General features: G+C 42.3%; 1 protein-coding gene across 1 annotated transcript in view; it reads left to right on the top strand.

The window, feature by feature from the left end:
* Positions 1 to 3,221: 3,221 nt before the first annotated feature.
* The window catches only part of LOC147730560 (gamma-crystallin 1-like), a 48,013-nt gene continuing 30,582 nt past the window's right edge, over positions 3,222 to 20,652 (top strand). The window contains exons 1-2 of the mRNA XM_086958599.1: positions 3,222 to 3,331; positions 9,149 to 9,391. Of these exons, the coding sequence (XP_086814725.1) occupies positions 3,323 to 3,331; positions 9,149 to 9,391 (252 nt within the window). The 5' untranslated portion in view covers positions 3,222 to 3,322. The remainder of the gene's footprint in view (positions 3,332 to 9,148; positions 9,392 to 20,652) is intronic.

Here is a 20,652-nt window from a genome sequence, read left to right as displayed (position 1 = left end):
CAAACTCACCCCACAGAGTTTCTGTCAATTTGTTGGTAATCCCACACACATTCCACGTTACTACACTTATTTTGTTATCTTTTGGTCTTATTTCTTTAATTTTAGTTGTATTTCTAATTTTAGTTGCCGTTATCAAATTCGTTTCTCCCACAGCAATCTTCCTTATTGCCCTCTCTGTTATAATTTCATTGCCCTTACCCATTATACAGTTTACCTTTTTAATTTTATTCATCATCCCTATTTCATTGACTAAGGTTGTATTTCTCTTACTTCCTACTCTTTGGTCGGATGAGAGGCTCTTATACATGCCTTCCTTTTCCCTCACCTGATTATCATTTGTCTTAATTTTTGGTTTATCGAGTCAATCGTTCAGGTCTAGACCCGACAGTGGTTTGAAAAGGTTATGAAGTGGAATATTCCAATAAAGGTTTGAATTTATAGGATGATGGTTGTTGCCTAAACAGTGATCGAATCTATTGGGATAATGCGGCAAGGTGGTGGGTGGCGGGTCATAGTACCTGTGTCTACTTAGGCTGTGATCAAATCTATTGGGATAATGCGGCAAGGTGGTAGGTGGCGGCTCATAGTACCTGTGCCTATTTAGGTTGGGTTGTTGTCTATAGTTAACTGGTGCGTGTGAATTGAAATAACCCCACTTTGGGGGATGGACACGGGGCTTCATCATACCTTCGGGATAAAAATAACTCAGATTTCGCGTGGTTACAATCCCCTCCTGACTTCCAGAGAACCAGTCAGAGATCTGGTTAACCACCCTATAATCCTTGAAGTTAATGATGATCACATCACCTTCTATTTCTTTTGGTCTCACGCCCACCCAATCACAGCGTCTAACAGATACTATCTCCCCATTTAGATGTGGTGGGAGTGGTCTGTTAGTCCGCAGCCAATGAGTTACTTTATTTTTTAAGCTTGTGTCTGGCTCTATACTACCCTCTGGTATCTTAGGGACCCAGTCAATATAATGACATAGTTCAGTGACTCTGGGGGTAGATCTACATTTCCTTTATGTTTTATTTTATACGGGTTTAGTGGTGGATTGTTTGTTCTCCTCACATCTGCAGCTGCGGGGACCTTTTTGTTCATGATCTTAGTTTTACCCTCCTGTGCTGCCAGAGTTCCCTTTGGTATCACTTTTTTGTCATTAAGAGTAGGGTTTTTTTTTGGCTGGTCCTTAGTATGGGTCACGATGTTCTGTGGTGGATGTTTGTCTACTTGGCCATTGTCGTTCCCTTTACTTTGTCCTATTGCATTTGATGTTTGTATTTCCAATATACGATCCATGGTTTCTCCCAACCTTTTAACCCTCTCTAAAATAGGGAGCATGAAGGATCTTAGGAGGTGTTCAATGTCCGCTACTAGCCCTCCGTGCGTCTTACTAAGTGAAGGCGCACTCAGCTCTGCTTGTGGCTTACTTGGTGCTTTTTTCACAGTGGCCTTATTAATTTTATCTGTAGGGTTCTTTGTTAGCAGTGGCGCTTTTGTAGTTATGGACCTTTTTCTGCCCCCTGCCTTTTTCCTTGGCGGAGAATGGCATACTTCATGACTTCTCTTACTCTGTGTTTTTCCAGTTGGTGGGTTATCTATGTGTTTTTCCCCTTGTGTCCCCTCTTCCATAGGAGAAATGACTACGGGCGATGGGTGACATGGCACATCTACATACGGATCTATTGGTGAGTTCAGTACAATAACCTCGGCAGGTTCCAATAGAACTAGGTTGGTGTTAATGGGGCTTGCGATCTCCTTGTGTATTGTTTCAGATAGACCTTCTTTAAAAATCTGGGGGATGTCATTTGTGTTAAATAGGTCTATATCTGTTTCTCCCACTATTGAATTGTTTGGCGTTGAAGTAACCTCAATCATTGCAGGTACTAAGGGTACTAAGGGTTTCTGCTTTAGTAACTCGATAGAGAGGCGGCGCTCTGCTCTCCGCTCAGCCAGCTCTATCTCTCTGTCTATGTCCCTTTTTGCCTGTGCAAAGAATTTGTCAAGAGGGCCCAGTATGCTAACTCCAATAGTTGCGGGTAGCGAGGAGTTCAGTTCGGGGCCAGACATTTTGCCAACCCTTTGTGGGTGTTATAACGTAATGTGAACTGCTGAGCAGGCCTGTAATGCCCCTATACACCAAAGGGGTTTTTCCAGTATGCAGCAATATAGCTATGCAAACATTACTCCTTTACGGGTGCAGTGAATGAGTACCTGAAGATGATAGCAGGTCCGACGTTAGAGGGAGTGCCCAGCCCGGCCGCCGTCGGCCCCGGACGGCCACAGACGGCCCGCCCTTTGCCCGGGCTTCGCCCGGCGCACTCCCGCGCAGCGGGATTGTTCTTCAGTTATGTAGACGTCCAGTGGGCGTGGCAGTCAGGCAGCGTGGACTGCCGAGCAGGGACTCCTGGTAAAGCGAGTCCCTGCAGCGCTGCTCCGGAAGGCCTCCTCTCCCCTCCTCACGATCCCAGGCTTGCAGAGTAGCGAGCTTCGACAGCTCCCAGCTGCTCCAGATGACCCCAAACAGCGAGGCGGCACATCAGTCATTAACCACTGGGTTTCATTCCAAACATGTTGAAGACTTGTGCACGGAATCCTCGTTCGGTGGTGTTGTTTCTGATTTCCTGCACAGTTTTACTTTACCTCAAAGCCCATAATGCACCATGCGTGAACATTGCCATTATTGTTTTGTCTACTATTTAGTATATTGGTTTCCCGCATCACTATTTGGGGATTACTCCTTGCGATTGGCCCAGAGGCTGTCATTCAGAGGTTAGTGACTTCCTAGCAGTCTATGTGCTTAATGCATAACTGTAACAAAAAACAAAAGTGCAATCATATTTCTGTAACAGTTTACCCTTATATTGCAACTCTAGCAGCTACAGAATAGTATGGCTGTTGTTAGATTAAACAATGACAAAGAGAAAGAAAGGTATTTTGCATGTTATCAAACTTTCAAACCAAGCACGGATTTATAACACAAAAGGAAAGAAAGCAGTCTGTGGTGGCAGTGGGCCATATTGTGCTTTTTCCAGCACTGTACCAACGCATTGTGTGGGATATAAACTTGACTGCACTGTACTTACATCAGCACATTCTCTCTAGCAGCGAACAAAAGAACTGGCATGTCTGTGACGCACAGTAGTAGTAAAAAGAAAAAGCGAGAGAGATACTAGCTGCCCTTCCTAAACAAAGAAAGACCCCTTTCAGCATAGCACGCAGCAGCAACCCAGCGGGTCACTCGCTACATATATATATGGGCGGTGCAGCACTTTACCCTTGGAAGCACTGAGGAACGCGTGTCTCTGTAACAGCCACAATGGGAAAGGTAAGAAAACATCTCCATGAGTTCAAAGATGGACGCCATTTTCAATGGCCTTGAATGATTTACACTTTCTTTCTTTAATTACGTTTTTAGCCTCCACTTCCGGAGTAAGATGCAGGGGTAGATTTATGCACAAGTGCAAAGTCACCCTGAATGACACAAACCGGCACAAAGTCTTGATAAAGTCTTTACCATTTAGCACAAAATCGTATTACATTGGAAAGTGCTCCTATAAATAAAGCACATAGCGCTTCCCAGAGTATGGCATTACTTTGTGACAGAGGTGCGGCAAATGGATAGTACATTCCTAAAAAGTGTTTTATGACAAATAGTACCTACTTGTGCAAGGTGATAACAAGGAGATGTGTTTTCGTTTCTCCTGACTTTTCACAAATTGTGTTTGCTCCTATGTACAGCACATATACTAAAGATGAAAAGTTTTTCAGTTAGTCCAAGCATAGTATTTTGTAGGGTAACCTTCCATTGCACAACCGAAGCTAGATGTCACACGCACACACCCTTGCACAATGCTTTGTTAAAATAGCAGATTTTTAAGACAGCATTCATTGCAATATGGTGGAAAAACTGCCATCTACTGTGTTTCAACGTGATTAGGGGCCAAGCCTATCATTTGATTAAAATGTGTTGTCCTTCAAATCATAATGCATTTCACAGTTGTAACAGACGCCCAAAGGCAAATTACATCTAAATGAAGACTGCACAGCTCTTTTACTCCACACTGTATTTAAATGAGAAGTTCTGTATCTGGTCCCTGATTCTTCAATGAATTTCAAAGAGAGGTGGAGCGGCTGCTGATGTACAAAACCCTACTAGGTGCTATGAGACAAGATCTGTTGCTCCAATGGAGTTAATCATTTCACATTTTTGTATTGCACAACTCTACCTAGTCAGGTGTCAATGCACAACACTAATTACAAATATGCACATCTTTAGATTAAAGTAGAGATCGAGAACTATTTACAAAAATAGTGAAACAATGAACATCGAGCTAGCTACAGTCAGCATCAGCAAAATGTTTGAAACACCAAGCAGTGCAGGGCACTGAGGCGGATAAGGGAACCGTAGATACATGGATATAGTTGATGGAGGATAAGGTGAAGAGAAGAGGCCATTATGGATCTGGACTGTGAGGGCTAGTGGGAGGTGAAAAAGGAGTGAGCGAAAAGTCAAAGAAGAGGAGGAAGGGAAAATATGAGAGAAACGGAGGGCTAGGTTGAGAAGACGTAAGAAGAAGAAGAAATAAAGGACTGAATAGATGTTATAGGTTAGGCTGGAGCCTGAATAGGTTGGTGTTTACATTTTCGTGGAATTGTCGGTGGTCTTTTAATTATCTGGTGTCCTGGGGTAGAGAGTTCTAGATAGAGGAGGGAGCACCTGAGAAAGATAGACAGGCAGCCAGCCAAGTGTTTTGAACTTCTTTACTTCAAGTTATGTGTGGTCTGATTATGTCACTGGAGCACAATATATTTTAGTGGGTTTAAAGCTTGCACATGGAGCAAACTTCAAATGAAATGGAGCTAGAGTATCCTTTTTCAACCAACCATGTCCCATTTTGTAGAACTGGCTGTGCACATCAGACAACACTATGACTTGTGAACACTAGCAATCACTCTGTGCTCAGTTTGTGTTGCTGTGATCGCTTGTGGAGAAAGTGTACCCAAACATATGATGGGCTGCCAATTTTGTGATACCCAGTATGTCTTAGAACATTGTTTGTTAATATGTGGTCAGGCGACCCCTGAGGTTTCACAAAACCTTCTTATGGGAGATGAGACTGCTTAGAAAATGTATATTAATAAAGAAGCAAAACGTAAAAGTGAAATGTTTTACATTTTCAGTAAAAAATAAGGAATTTTAATTCTGGCTACAAATTAAGTTGGTGTCCTGAGATTTATTAGTTGGAGCAGTACAAATGCATCAACCAGAATATAATATGGACAATGGGTGTCCTTAATTACGTTTAGTAGAGCCAAAGCGGTGCCATTAATATTAAAAAGTTAATTTCTTTTATATTTGTGAATTAAATGACATTTCATAATTTGTGTATTTGTTTGATGAATGGTTGTTTCTGTATTGTTGTGTGTTGTTTTGAGTAGCAAGTCATGGAAATTGCTTAAGCTGTGGTCACGTGCTTCGATTGATGACTCATAGATGTGGCCAAATTCTAATAATTATTCAGTGGGGGTCACATAATTCCAGTAATGATTATGTGGGGTTCTACAGAAGTAAGATGTTTAAAAACGAAATGCATTTTCCTATGTGAACTTACTGTGTTTATTTAAATATTTGCAAAATATGTCCAATGGTTTGGCTTATAGTGGAGAGAAAAATGTATATTAGGATATGTATGAACATCCACAACTTGAGAACTAGACAAAAAAGGATACAATGCACCCATACAAAAATAAAATGACTCTAAAAATATCTGCTGGTGTTTTTAGTTGAGATGCTTCCAAACAGTAACATTCAATAACCTAACTCCATTAAGTGCCCACCCGATGACTTCACAAATGTGCACACAGAATGGACTGCACGTGGCTATCACTCATGGAATGCACTGTCCGAGGCTATGTTTTACCCTTCAGTGACGTCTCGACCTTGGCTGGGAATATTAGAGCCGGACAGAGTTCATGGTCTTTTAAAATATCAGTTGAGGCCGAAGTTCAACAAAGACACCTGGTTTTAAACAGAAAATACTTCAGTTATTCCGGCCAGAGCCATATGTTGATGTGGAGTCAGCATAGGCCGCCTTATTTTCACAGGGCTAGATTTTAACACCCTTTCCTATTTAAGCCTTATTTGGACTCCATAAGGATCTCTAGTGATGGCCTATGATAATATAGCCTGCAGTAAAAGAGTGGAAGGGTAAACAGGGGACCATGTGCTTCCTGATTGGAGGAGGCTGAAAACTCTTATAGGTTCTGGGCAAGTCTGACAGAATTTTCAAACACTCTCTGGTCCTGGGCAAACCGGGAAGTGGATGTTGGCAATGTTTTTAAAGAGTCCTAGCTCATTTGCGATTTCATGCCGAAGGCAGATTTTGGCGTGGCAACTAGATGTTGCAGCTCCAGTCATTGTGGTGAAAATATTGGGAAAAATGAACACGTATATCACTGAACAGAGCCTCTAATGATAAGCATGTCCCCCAACCAACCTCTGTGTGCCTTTGCCTCCATATATAGTGTGAGACTTTATCTATCATGCCTCCAAGAATATTCCTTATTACCAAGCAAAGATAATAAACAAAGGGGCATATTACCAAGCAATAGCGATAATTATTGCTATTGCTCGGTTAGAGACAAAAATTTACCGCAGAGCTGCGGCGATTTTTATCGCAAATAAACCTTGGTATTACCAAGGTTTATCAAAAATGCGATAGAAATTGGCCGCAATGCATGAATATCGCTGAAAAGTCAGCGATATTCATGCATTACCGAGCTAATGCTCTTAGCCATGTTATCCACCTCCCATTGGAAAACATGGCTAAGAACTGCTCAGGGCAGGTGTTAGCTTTTGGAGATATTCGCGCTTAGCGCGAATATCTCCAAAAGTTGGTAATAGGAGATAGCGATGTTAGCGACTGTTTCCAGTCGCTAAAATCTTAGTTCGGTAATGCATGAATATCGCTGACTTTTCAGCGATATTCATACATTGCGGCCGTATTTTATCGCATTTGCGATAAACATTGGTAATACCAAGGTTTATCTGCGATAAAAATCGCTGCAGCTCAGCGGTACATTTTTGTCTCTAACCAAGCAATAGCGATAATTATCGCTATTGCTTGGTAACGCCCCCTTGTCTTTATGACTTTTTACGCCCACCATTTTCATTTGCCAATATGAAGGACTGACATGTAAGACTGGAAAGTAAGGCACATGGCACTCTGATGCTCTCTGGTCTACACATGAGTCATATTCCTCAGTTCTTGCCCTAGTCCTACCCTTCAATTCTTGCTCATTCTATATTTAGACATTCTCAGTAAAACCAAATTTTACTTCACATTTTCTCCAGACTCTCTTGTCTTGGAAACTGAACTTTAGAACACTAATCTATTGGACAGATGACAACTGGCATGCTTCATCTAGACTTTATTTTAAGGTTAAAACACCCGGAAATTGTACATGTTACATGTAGTAGAAACAGTATTTTTCCCTACATGGTTGACATGTACTAGAAATATATTAGCAGAATAATTTCTATATTCCTGTACGTCTTAACATGGCTGAAGCCTTCTTACTGCTTGAAATTCACAAAAATGATTTTGACAAGATTAAATCACAGAACGTTTGCGTAGGAGTTATGTGAATTACTACAGAAGTTTTGAACTCATAATAATGATGGTGCGCGTTTAACATAAGCAACTAGCTTTATGAGCAATGCCTTGTGCATATGTTTTTTTGTATGTATGTAGCGCGAACTAGACCCGAAGGTATCAGAGCGCTTTACATTTGATTAATTACCACCACTTACCTGCATTTTCGTACATTGCTCTGACCCCCACAAGTATCTAATATTGGCTGGAGGAAATGTCTAAAGTAACTAACTGTGTTTAATTTCTAGAAAAAGGGGCTCTGATGGACTGAGTCAGTTTGATACTCTTTGTTTTGTCCTCATGTTGAGAGCTTGAATTGATTAGTTTTCTACAAAGCCAGGTTTGCTCACCTTACTTGTGGATAAGTGTACTAAAAGTGTCATCTCCAAACACGTCAATGGAATATATGCCGCGGTGCCAGAATGTCATAAACGATGATAAAAAAGGAGAAAGATTGGTGGCCTTAGAGAATGGAGAGAATACTCGCAAAATTAGAACTTTTTGAGTGTTTGCAAACATTCTAAATGGATGTTCCCAACATAAATGCACAGTAAAGGGTGCTTCAAAAGTGTGCATATTTAAGGTGAGAAAATGCCACAAACTCCTACACGTTTTCAGGTGATAGGGACGATGATTTCCCCACTATTAAATGATTTCCATGGGGACAAATTAGCAAGGAGTACACCATCCATATAAACCCAGAGATTGCAGATGGTCCACCTCCGGCACTGTGCATGTGCAAGGATAGGAAAAAGGAATGTGCACCTTGAAATATATTTTAATAAAATTCACGGCGTACAACAGGGCATTTTTGTGATTCCTCAAAAAAGAGTACAAAAACCCATTGACTAGCTCTAAGCAGAGGCTCAGACTGTCCATTTCAGAACTACGGCTGGTTTTCATAGGACGCGCAAAGGACAACTCTTTTTTTCTGTATAATAAGTACCTTTAGCAAGCTTGCAGGCAGGGGAAGCAACAATCCTTTTGTCATATATGTCCATAAGACAACACTTTGCATATTAGCTATTCACCTCCTTTTAACTTTTTTTTTTGAATATCTTTATTCGTCAAATTGATCACCTCCTTTTAACTGAGATTTAGGTAAGTGTAAAAAAAATTCACCTACATAATTTTTGGGATATCACCCATGCAGTAGCAAAAATATGTGTATGTTAAAACGAGACATTCTATCTAATTACTTCCCCCTACTACCACATCACGTGAGCAAGCAAAGTACCAGACACAAAACTGACTAGTGTACTGCAGGACTCTTCCTTTCATGACTCCTCTTCCTCTGTTCACCTCAAGGACAAGGTTCTAATACCCCTCCCTGATAAAAGAGCCAGAGAAGTGTGGATGCAGCATGAAATGCAATTTCAAGCTAAATCTTGGCTGCATGCTTGGTATCTTCAGTGCTTTTGATAAAGGGATGGAAGCAGAACCTTGTTTAGAAGAATTTTCTCACAATCTTGTCTTTATCCCAATAGATCACCTTCTACGAAGACAGAAACTTTCAGGGGCGCTCTTATGAGTGCCGCTCTGATTACTCCGAGCTCAACTCCTATTTCAGTCGTTGCAACTCCATCCGGGTGGATAATGGGAACTGGATGTTGTATGAGAACCCCAACTACAGAGGCAACCAATACTATGTGAGGCGAGGGGAGTATCCTGATTTTTCCCAGTGGATGAGCCACAGTGACGCCATCCGGTCCTGCCGCATGATTCCACAGGTACTGCTTAGAGTTTGCATTGCTGTTGACTCATCACTTGCTACAAGAATAATAATAATGGAGCAATATCCCTGAACGGAAATTGTGCCTAATGCTTCCTAAGACTCTGGAATAGGAGATGTTTGCTACAGATCCATTGTTTAGGCACTAGTATTCCATCAATCTTCATCAAAGCAGCTGACATTGCGAGGTGGGTGGATGCAGGATTAAATAACAGGTGCAAATCCAAACTCCTGCTGTCAGCCTCTGGCTCTGAGTTGGATGTGCCAAAATGAATGCGTGTCACGTTTTAGGGCATGTTGAGAGTAGGTGGTCTTTAATTGTGGTTGCATATTTTTCTAACAAAGCGCTTGAAAAAAGTCTTTAGGCACACATGCTAGTCAATGAGGGTATGTGAGTTTCTGTCAAGTTTTAACTGCCATTCAAGTATCCTGTTTAATTCACTCTTTCATTTAGCTGAGTGTTTGGTTTGAGGAGAGTTCATTGGGGTGGTAGGCCTAATAGTTGGATAGGGGGGATCGGGGTGGAGATTGCACAGTTTTGAGCTCCATTTCTAAGGGACCACGCCTGGATAGATCTCCTAAGCCCTAAGAGGCCAGCAGTAAAGTGCACAACGTCTACCATCTCCCTGTATGAAAACACGCATTGTGCTTATGGGAGATGTAGTCCATATATCCTGGATGGATGCACTTTCAAATTACTGCTCGTTCCAAAGGCTCTAACATGAGCCCCCAAACATCACTCCTGTCCTCATCCATCGCGCAGCTCCACATACGAGACTCCTTGGATAGAGGGTCTCATGGCCCCCGTTTCTTCGGGGTGGTGCTACCCAGCGTGCACTTTACTGCTGGCCCCTGATGAGGAAAATAAATTTCCGAAACGCGTCAGGCCTATTTCAAACACGCAACTGCCCATACCAACTAACGCCTTGGGGAAGGCGCATGCAGGCTCGGGTGCTACCCGCTACTTGGACAACCCCACGGAGCGGAATATATATATATATATATATATATATATATATATATATATATATATATCACTAGCGTTTCAGCCACCTGGCCTTCGTCTGTGTCAGTAGCAGGTCATGGCATCGAGCCTTTTAACAATAATTATTTTTATTGGATTTCACTTAGTCATCAAAATAGTAGAAGCACATAAATTAAACAATACATACAAAAACAAATGTCGGCAATCTTAGACTGCCTCATTTTTGCTGTTTTCCTATTAACAAGTGGAGAGATTTATAGCTCATCTACATACCAGTATAAATATCTTTGGTTAAGGTAAAAAAATGTATAACAATTTCATGTTGTCCCTAATTACCGTCAATTTACAGCAGAAATAATTTGTCATTATTTACATCGATATTGACAAGCTGTGACACTCTATCATAAAATTTTGTTACAATTGAGTGTATAGAGTGGCATGGAAGAATATATTTTTGAAATTACAAAAAGCCTGAGTGCGCAGCCTTGTTCTTTGGACTGCTGGTGCTATTTGTTACACTGGACTGCACACATGTGCTGCGACACCCGCCGTGTTGAGAACGGCATCATTTGGGCGATAAACGTATATATATATAAATATATATATATGTACACTCCACAATTGCCGGTAGCTTGAAGCAAGCTGTCAGGGGGCAGTTCGGGTCGGGACACCGGAAGTCCCTAACCCCCTCTCCACTACTCGCCACGTATCGACACAAACGACCCAAACGCATCCGTGTGCAGGAAAAAAAGTTTTATTTTAAGCAAGAAAGCTTTTTTTCCTGCACACGGAGGCATTTGGGTCGTTTGTGTGGATATGTCGCGAACAGTGGAGAGGATATATACTGCCTTACTTCAGGAGCAGGAATCCTAACAGCAGTGAAACCAGGGAACTCGCAGCACCAGCGGCATTTGACAAAAGCTCACGCCGAAACGCGTCATGCCAAGTGCTTGGAGTAAACAGTTCCTGAAAAAGCCCTGCTGTGTCCCCGCTTGTCTTCTTTACCGCAAGGGGACATTCTTAACATATATATATATACTAGCAGCCCGCCCCAGCATTGCCTGGGGCAGAAAGGGGCTGGGGGCAGTACACCCGCTGCCGCCCTGAACCCCTCCCGTCCCCACTCTCTCCCGCCCCCACTCCTCTCGCCTGTCCCTCTGTGCACACCCGCTCCCACCCCCCTCCTGGCCCGACTCCCTCCCGCCCTGATTTCAATGAGCATTTACTTTACCTGAGCTGACGCTCCGTCCCGCGATCTTCACTTCACCGCCGCTCCTCTTCGCCATGACGCGCCCGCGCTCCTCACTTCACAATCAATATTTAACAAAACAAGAGCAACCCATATGTCCTTGCAAACTGGGTAAGTACAGTTGTACTAAAGAAACAACGTTCACAAGGAACTCACTTAGAACTTGGAATAATGGATATATGGCAATCTAATTAATTGCCCTGTCTGATAAAAAACTATATACTGGTAATCTTTTCTATGTATTACTGTGATTCAATCATTATCTCTTATACTGACAAGCTCACTTGAACAACCCAATGGTTATAGCCTATTTCCTTGAATAGGCACTATATTTTTACAAAAATCAGCAATTTATATACATTTCATATAAAAACATCAAAATAGACATTGAAACCAATTTATGAAAATATTTACATAACCCCAAGTGTAGTGACCGTAACCATATATACAGTGAAAATTTGTGACATATTCAAAAAAGGGTTATCAGTGCAAACAAAAAGAAAAAGGACACTATATAAGATGAGACAGTTTTGTTTGTTGTGTGTCTCCTTAGTATATTTCGTCGACGGCGTTTCGACCCTCTCTAGATACCGGGTCTCATCAGGACTGTTTATCTGGGGACAGTACTTGCACGTGAAGCAAGGAATCCAACGATTATAAGGCTTGTAACAGTTAGTTTGCTCGCAAACTAATTGTTGCTGAAGCTGACCGGCGAAAACGCTTGCTGCCTCGTTCCACCATTGATTGGCCGAGGGGTTTGATCGGAAACCAAATAGGATTGCTATTCTCTCTCCCCTGTCCTTGGATTAGTAAGAAGTACTTACATGTCGAAAATATACCCAGTATCAAGTGGTGTAATCATCGTTAATTGAGGGTCATCAATTCCCCTGGCTCAGGATAAATACGAGCCTTATAATCGTTGGATTCCTTGCTTCACGTGCAAGTACTGTCCCCAGATGCACTATTTTTTTCTTTATTGTTGAGTCACCAAAATCGCCATTAAGCGTTCCGGCCTGACACGGCCTTGATCACATACAGAGAGAGAGATAGAGAGAGAGACATATAGAGAGACACAGAGAGACAGAGACAGAGAGCGAGAGAATGCAACAGTTGAGTAGTATTATAAGACGTTTAATTAGCCGAAATGTGGGAGCAAACTAAATGAAAAAAAAAGTGCCACTCTTGTGGTCTTGGTCACAGCTATTGAGTCCTTTCTCAATGTCACCTTTTTTTACTTGCCCAATTCTGCCTAATATGATGCATGTTGGGAATTGTAGTTTGCATTTTAAAAACTGTGAATTTATTGTGCAACACACCGATAAACAAATGATGAGAAAAGAAAATGATAAACAATACATCTTACCAGTTCATGTCATATTTGTGGGTAATTTTCAAGTCTATATATGTTAGCATGAGTTACTGAATGTATTCATTATGGTCTACTTATTTCACCAACTGTGAACTTAGGGCCTCATTATGATGGCCACCGTCTGGCTATTGGTGGCAGTCCCACAGCCATCAGACCCTACATGACCACCTGCCGCATTATGATGGCAAGCGGATGAAGGGCGGGCGGAGAGGACTGCAATCTCTGCAACAGTGGTGGTGCCTGCTCAGGCCATAGGGATTACAATGCCCCTTTCTGCCAGCCGTTTCATGGCAGTAAACCTGCCATGGAAAAGCAGGCAGAAAGTGACTTGGGACCCATGCAGGTCCCACTTCGCTCCTTGCCATCCAATATGTACCCTGGTGGGCACCTATGGTGCCCCCCTACATATCCCAGCATCATGTGGCAGGTACCGGATGGTGTTTGCCACATAGTGCATGGATATGTGCACTGTTTATTTTGGAATGTGGCATGTGCTGCAGCCGCTGCATACGCCGCAATACAAAATATACAGTCAGTCGCATCCTTATCCCGATGGCTGGACTGCGGACATCTAGTCGGGCAGTACTGTTCCTTACTGGATGTCGATCGGATGCTCGTCCGACCGCCATCATAATCAGGCCCTAAATGGATTACAGCCTAAGCCTAAGTAGCTAGTTGTCAATGTGACCAATATACTGTTTCTTGGTCATATACTAAGCAGTACTTTATCACCCAAGTGGACGGCAGATTCTCATATAATTGCTCCAGCCCACTCACAATGATTCTGTGGAAGAAGAACTCAGAATCATTGCAAATGTTGCCACTTCAATTTCCTTACTACCTTGATTTGTGTGAGTCCTGATGGCCTTGCAACTCTATCATTGCACTGAGTACTACAGCTTTTCAGAGTGAGACATTTAAATGTTCTGTCTTGCTAGTATGAATATTGTCAAATTACAATTATTCAAAAAAGATGTCTGAAAATATGGCAAATATGGAAATCTTGCACATACTCTTATCATTAACATTCAAAATGACAATGATCTAGGTCCTAGGCCTGATGCATTCAGGCTCTGCCCTCATGGTGGAACATAATTAGGCCTGGTTTGTATGTAACATATAGGTTTTGAGGAAAGCCATGCCACACATCATAATTTATGATCAGTAATTTTGTGCGCCTTTGAACTGCATCTCTCGGTAGTTTCCTTGTGGATAAGCAATGTTCATTCACCTATTCATAACATGGATTCAGTAAAGGCAAAGTTAATCCCTCTGACCTTTTTTCACTCAAACTCATTCCCAGCTTCTTTGCAAGGTATTTCTCCCCATAATAAAAGCACACATATAACATGTGGCTGTGCAAACATTCTCTGAATAAATGTTTCAATAATTTCAAACTAATCTTCAAAATAAGGCACTAATTAGAGATTAGCTTTGCATTAACCATGCATTTATCAGCTGAAGCTTGACATTGCTTCGGCATGTTGAAGAAATGAAATGAAAATGATTCCTATAAAGCGCATATAGCTGCCCGAAGGCGTCCAAGCGCTGAGACTAATGGTACTGTCTAGCGAGGCATGTGGGCCAGGGGAGGCTCTACTTATTGACCAGGAACGTTTTCAATTGTTTTCGGAAAGAGGTCAGTTCCGAATTGGATCTTAGGTGGAAGGGGAGAGCATTCCATAACTTGGCCACATTAAAGGAGAAAGAACAACCTCCTGCTCTTGTCCTTCTGACCTTGGGCACTGCGGCCAGGAAGGCTTTGGCTGAGCGCAGTTGTCTGCTGGGAAGATACGGGGTGATTAGAGGAAGGTTGATTGCCGGACCAGCTTCCCAGAATGCCTGATGGGCAATACATAAGGACTTGAAGCTGATTCTGTCCTTAACAGGAAGCCAGTAAAGGCTTTTCAGGCCGGGTTTAGCAGATTGCCTGCGAGGAATTCGCAATAAAGTGCAGGCGGCACAGTTTTGAATTACCTACAGTTTCCGCAGAGTAAAGTCAGGGGCTCCCAAATACAGAGCATTACCAAAGTCTAAACAGGATTGGATCAGGCCCTGTATCACCGTTTGTTTGGCTTTGAAAGGTAGCAAAGGAAGAATCTTCCTAAGGACTCTGAGGAGGCCGAAACAGGTGGCAGACAGCCTTGTTGCCTGACAGTCAAGCGTCAGAGACCCGCCCAGCCAGATACCCAGACTCTTTATTGTATTCTTTGGGACTGGTGGCAGGCCTAGACAGGAGGGCCAGATTGAGTTGAATGAGGCTGGGGCCAATCGGCCAGCAACATGAGCTCTGTCTTGTCTCCATTAAGCTTGAGACAAGACAGAGTCATCCAGCTTTTTACTTTCTCTAGACAACCTGCCAAGTTTACCCTGACTGAAGAGCCATCTTCCTTGGCCAAGCAGACCACCAGCTGAGTATCGTCCTCCAGAAACACTGGCTTAGCTGTTTCATGTTCATGTCCCTCACAGTGAATTTGCTGTCCAGGCTTCAGAGTAATGACATTCTCTGGTGTTGACTCTGCCTTACTATAATTGGGGAGAGGATAACGGTTAAGGCGTTGATTTGAAATCTGGGGGAACCAGGGTCCAGTCTCGGTAATGACGCTCAACCTCCTGTGATTCTGGGCAAGTCTCTCAATGTCCTTGTGCCCAACAAAAATGAATGTGTCCCTTTGTAATACAACTAGTGGTGCTAATGTAAAGCGCTCTGATACCTTTGGGTCAAGTTTGCGCTATATAAAACTCTGGGAAAAAAAATAGTGTTCCTTCTATGAGATGTTTTTCTCTTTGCAGCCTCTGAACAGTGAACAGTGAACAGATATTGCCTAGATATTATTCTCATGAAAAACAACCTTACAAGCTTGGAATTGTAAACAGACTTTAAAATCAGATTTCGATCAGGGATAAGCTGCACGGACCAGATAAGTGGTGTGGCTCACTGGTTAGAGGCGGCAGACCCGGAAGCAGAGGACGGCCCGGGACCAGGGTTCAATCCCCAACGCGCCAGGGTCCTGAACCAGGGTCAGTGGACTCGATAATTCTCGCCTCGGTCCCTACTCTAACCAGGGATCACACTCGGCAACTCTGGGCATTTGCTTGCCTCATCTCAACAACGGCCCCCACAAACGCTGGGGATGCCTGGTTTCACCTTGGAGATACCCAGGAGGGAACATCTCACAGAGAAAGCCAGGACGGGTTCCCCAGCGGTCTATAGTGCCAGGACGCCTCCGGGTAGCAGTGCGCTTTACAAGACACACACATTTACATTTACATTTTAAGAGAAATGATATGTTTTTAGACAGGGCATCACAATTCCTGATGCAAAACATAATATGGAAATGAGCGGAAGCAACAGAAAATATTGTAAATTAAAAGACATTTTCCTCTTGCCGAGACACTGGTGATCATTTATAGTTCAGTGGACTGGGTGCCAAATGGCTGGGGTGGTAGAGCCAAATCAAGAGTGGACCTCATATCCCTTACATTTCCCCCCCTGAAGGGGTAACGTCCACAACCAAGGAAACCGGAACTTCAGGGTAGAGAAACAGTGATGGCAAGTCTGTCATGTATTGCAATATGGCAACATCCACATTTCCGTCATCCTGCAAAGCGAGGGTCCATCTTCACGAATCAAACTATTGTGAACGCTATTCTTACAGGAGGACATTTTTATGTTCGATTGTCCCTTTGTGGTTCAAGACATGAAAGATGCCAGTCAACTTTGATGAAAACAAAAGCCCAAAGTAGGTCTGCCCTCGATGCCATTTTCTTTGGATTTATTTTTGCACATTGTTTGGCAGTGTCTCTGGGGTAAAGAAAACACCGTTTCTGACCTCTTCATAAGGGCAGGGGAACCGAGACTTAATGCGAATTGGCATCCACAATTGTCAGATATTTCAGTACCAACCACCTGCAGATGAAGGGCTTAATCTAGCACACAAGGAAACAGGTGCCAAAAGTGTTCATTTGTGGAATCTGGGTACTCGATTTATTGAAGATAAAGTTATGTGTGTTATCAAGCCCAACGAGGAAAATTAAAGTTAGCAGGAAAAAAACTCCCAATGAACATGGACGCCTGCTTTGCAAATTCACACTGAGATTATGGCACATAACATACACAATGTTTACATAAGCTAATCAAGCAGAGGCAAAGATAAATTGAAAAAGAATTAAGACACTTAAAACATATAAACAAATGTGTTTTAGTGGAAAGCAAGTACATAAGAAGCCGAATCAAAGCTACATTGAAAAATAATGAAGACACATAAAAACGAATGAACACATGTGTTTTTAGAGGAAAGGAAGTATAAAAAGTGGCAAGCACAAATTACCATTATACAGGCATGAGCATTGACTACACAACTCAAAGAAATGTTATGCACCGAACCTCTTCAAAATCATAACCATCAATAATAAATGCAGATGATATTACAGGGATGCAGCCACATATCTGCAAGACTCAAAAGCTCAGATAAATATGGGCCTTGCGTTTCAAGCTATTTTGTAGTCACAAAGGTCAGATTCGCAAAACCAGAGACTTTACGACTGGAAAATAGCTTCTGGGTATGTTCAAAACTAAAATTGAGATTCAATAACTTGTTCCCAAATCGAAAAATAGTTGTGCGACTACATACCAAATTCACAAATAGAAAAGGTCATGTTTATGTCATCTCTCCCAATTTGTGACTTCTTATAGTATATACCAATGGTTTGCTACTGCAATTGTGGTCGCAAATCATCAATAGGTTACCAACACCTCAAAGGAGGTGGTAACCCACTCTCAAATGAGAAGGGGTTCATTTGGTCCATTGCTTACAGTTTAAAGAAAAAAAGGTTATTTTTCTTAACATCCAATTTTCCTTTAAGGAAAAAGGGCTGTGTTCAAAAAAAGGGCTTTATTTAAAAGCAATCTCCGACATGATGGTCTTCTGAGACCAGCAGGCCACCATCCCTGTGATCACATTGATTCATAGTTGGTTCCAATTTATGACCTACCTTATGCATATTAATGAGGTAGGCCAAATTGTGAGCTCCCAGGAATTGGAATTTTGCAAACCAACGTGAGTGAACATATGTCAATTTCCAAAAAGGACAATGAGCTTGGTAAAATTCTGTGCGCAAACTGTGACCACTTTTACTGAATGCAGGTTACCACTAAGCAGGGGATGAATACATTGTCCCAGAGGATGTGTCAGTGACACATACAGAGGTAAGGTCAACGTATACACTTATGCTTTCTTTAGGGAGTGCAGAGGGATCATCTTGATCCATTAAATCACCTCATGTCTACACCTCCTCCAGGGAATCCTAGACTCCAGAGTCATGTCAATAAATGCGCTCATAGTCACAGCAGCCTCCAGCCAAAGTGAAGGGTAACTTGACGTGCAGTAGACACTGTGATGCTAAGCCTAATAGTCACTAACATTACAGGAGAGGAAGTGGGAAGTACTCACAGCTGATATGCCCTGCACATAGAAAACCTAAACATGGTCTGTAGTCTGCACAAGGGCTCAGGTATAGCATTAGAAAATATGGTTCCAACTCTTTCCTATAAAGATAAGACAGAGTCTCAAACTGACTGGCCATAACTTATGCCTTTGCTATCACTGCTAACGGGGTGTGCCGCCTGCTGAAACTATTTGACACATTTGTGAGCAACATGCTGTTAACAGAAAGCGACAAGCACTTACTCTAACACTGCCAGCACTGTCTATAAGGACCTGAACTTTTCCCAGCTCTCTTTTTTGTACTGACAATTCCCTTTCTATTGTGATGTGTATCTGTCAGGTTTAGCTTTGTGTTTTTATGGGCTCACTGGTGGGTTGGAGTGCTCAGTTTGTTGAAGATCTATTAGATTGTGATTGAGACAGATAGGAGCAACCCCTGCTATTAAATCACTATCAATGGTAGTCTGCAGACCTTCCATTTCATTGTGTGCTTTGCTAGCTTCTCCATAGCACTGCTCCTTTTGGGCACTGCAGCGTCTTGGCCTTCTGGTGTGCAGTCAATGTAGCATTTATTTTGCATTACATCAAAAAGTTGCAGGTAGTGGATGTGTTGGGACAAGCCTACACATACAATACAGTTCTCTCTGTCCTTTGATGGTTATAGAATGGCTGCATGGGGTATTCCATTGATGTGTTGCATGCCCATTACCTAATTTGTAAATGTGGGTGTGTGACCTTGGGGAGCTGTTAGATGGGTTCACTTGTGGCCTCCTTTATGGGCAGTGGATCCTGATATGATGCTACATTGGACGACTTTATCTTTTTTGAAAAGGGCCACTTTTTAACACCTGGTCAGTGTTTAAAAAGTGTTATAGTTCTTTTAATCCATAGGCATAATGCTTTGTGATGGCCTCTATTCTAGGTTGTACTGTGTTTGTGGTGTAGAGTTTCTTTTTTTTTTTGCAGGGATGTCAAATTTCATTCAAGATATCTCTATGATGTAAGGGAGCTATTTAACCATTATTAATTGTATATATTGTGAAATGGCATCCACAGGACATGTTGCAAGGGGATTGCTGCAGTATTCACTATATGGATTGCATATGCATACATGTAGCTTGTGTAACTAGATGCAGTTCTGTGCTCTGCAACCCAGAGCTCATGCACTGCGCGGGTTTAATCCCACTTCTGCTCTTCTGAAAACTTTGCTGATTTAAATTTTTATGGATGGACTGCTCTTTTACAACCATACAGATGTACTGTCTGCCAAGTACATTATATCCTATGGCACAGGTAATATGGCCAATTGGATATCAATATGGAAATGTATTCGAAAAATCAACTATGTAAGATGTTCTGTAAAAGCCTTTCCGACATGTATAGAATGCTAACTTTCAAAATAGAGAGCATTCATGAGGGAAGAAGGACCAGAGAGTATCTTCTACCAGCCAATAATAAAGCATTTCGCAAAAAAATTACTTACAAATCATTCTTTACAAATTTGGCATTTCGTATGTGCAGCCCTGTCAAGAACTCAAGGCAGTCATCATTGCTTCCCATCCGCTTCCTCTTCCCAAAGATGCATATTTATTGTTGAAAAGTGAGGACCGGAACTACGATCAATTTTTTGCAGTGTACGCTGCAGTTCGCAGTTCCCTGTTGAGCCAAGTTGTGAAAGCCAAACATCTACTATCTACATTGACATCTTTTAGGGGTCACCAGGCGTTGACAGTTGCGACTCCTAGCTTGCGCCCTGCGACCCTACCACTGTCCTTGCGACCCCTAAGCTCAGGCTGCAAAAGTAGCAGCGGAAGCACAGCATTTTTGTCTTATGATAAAAGAAGCTCTAGGATTTCCAGGCTAGGGACAAGTAACAGTTGACATTTGCAACTGTTTCAATTTGTCCCATCAGCTAAGGGTTTGCTGAATTGTTGCCTAGCAGCACATCATTCAAGGCCTCCAAGTCCCACAACTTAACCAAGAAGGAACATTCTTCACCTGCAGTCCCTTGCAGTCACTAAGAGGACAGACAGCACTGAGAACGAGTTTCCAGGACGTTGTAAGTGTGTGCCTGTCTTCCCATGCTGCTGGTATGAAGTGCTGTCAAAAGCCTGGCAGCCAGTCACAGTGGGTGCTTTAAGGTTATCATTTAGCATGGCTGCTGAGTTTAAAGATTGCTCATTTGTGACATGTCTATGTGTTTAGGTGT

This window comes from Lissotriton vulgaris, chromosome 2_1, assembly GCF_964263255.1.
Source record: "Lissotriton vulgaris chromosome 2_1, aLisVul1.2, whole genome shotgun sequence".
NCBI classification, from domain to species: Eukaryota; Metazoa; Chordata; class Amphibia; order Caudata; family Salamandridae; genus Lissotriton; species Lissotriton vulgaris.
This window is presented reverse-complemented; position numbering and strand designations above follow the sequence as displayed.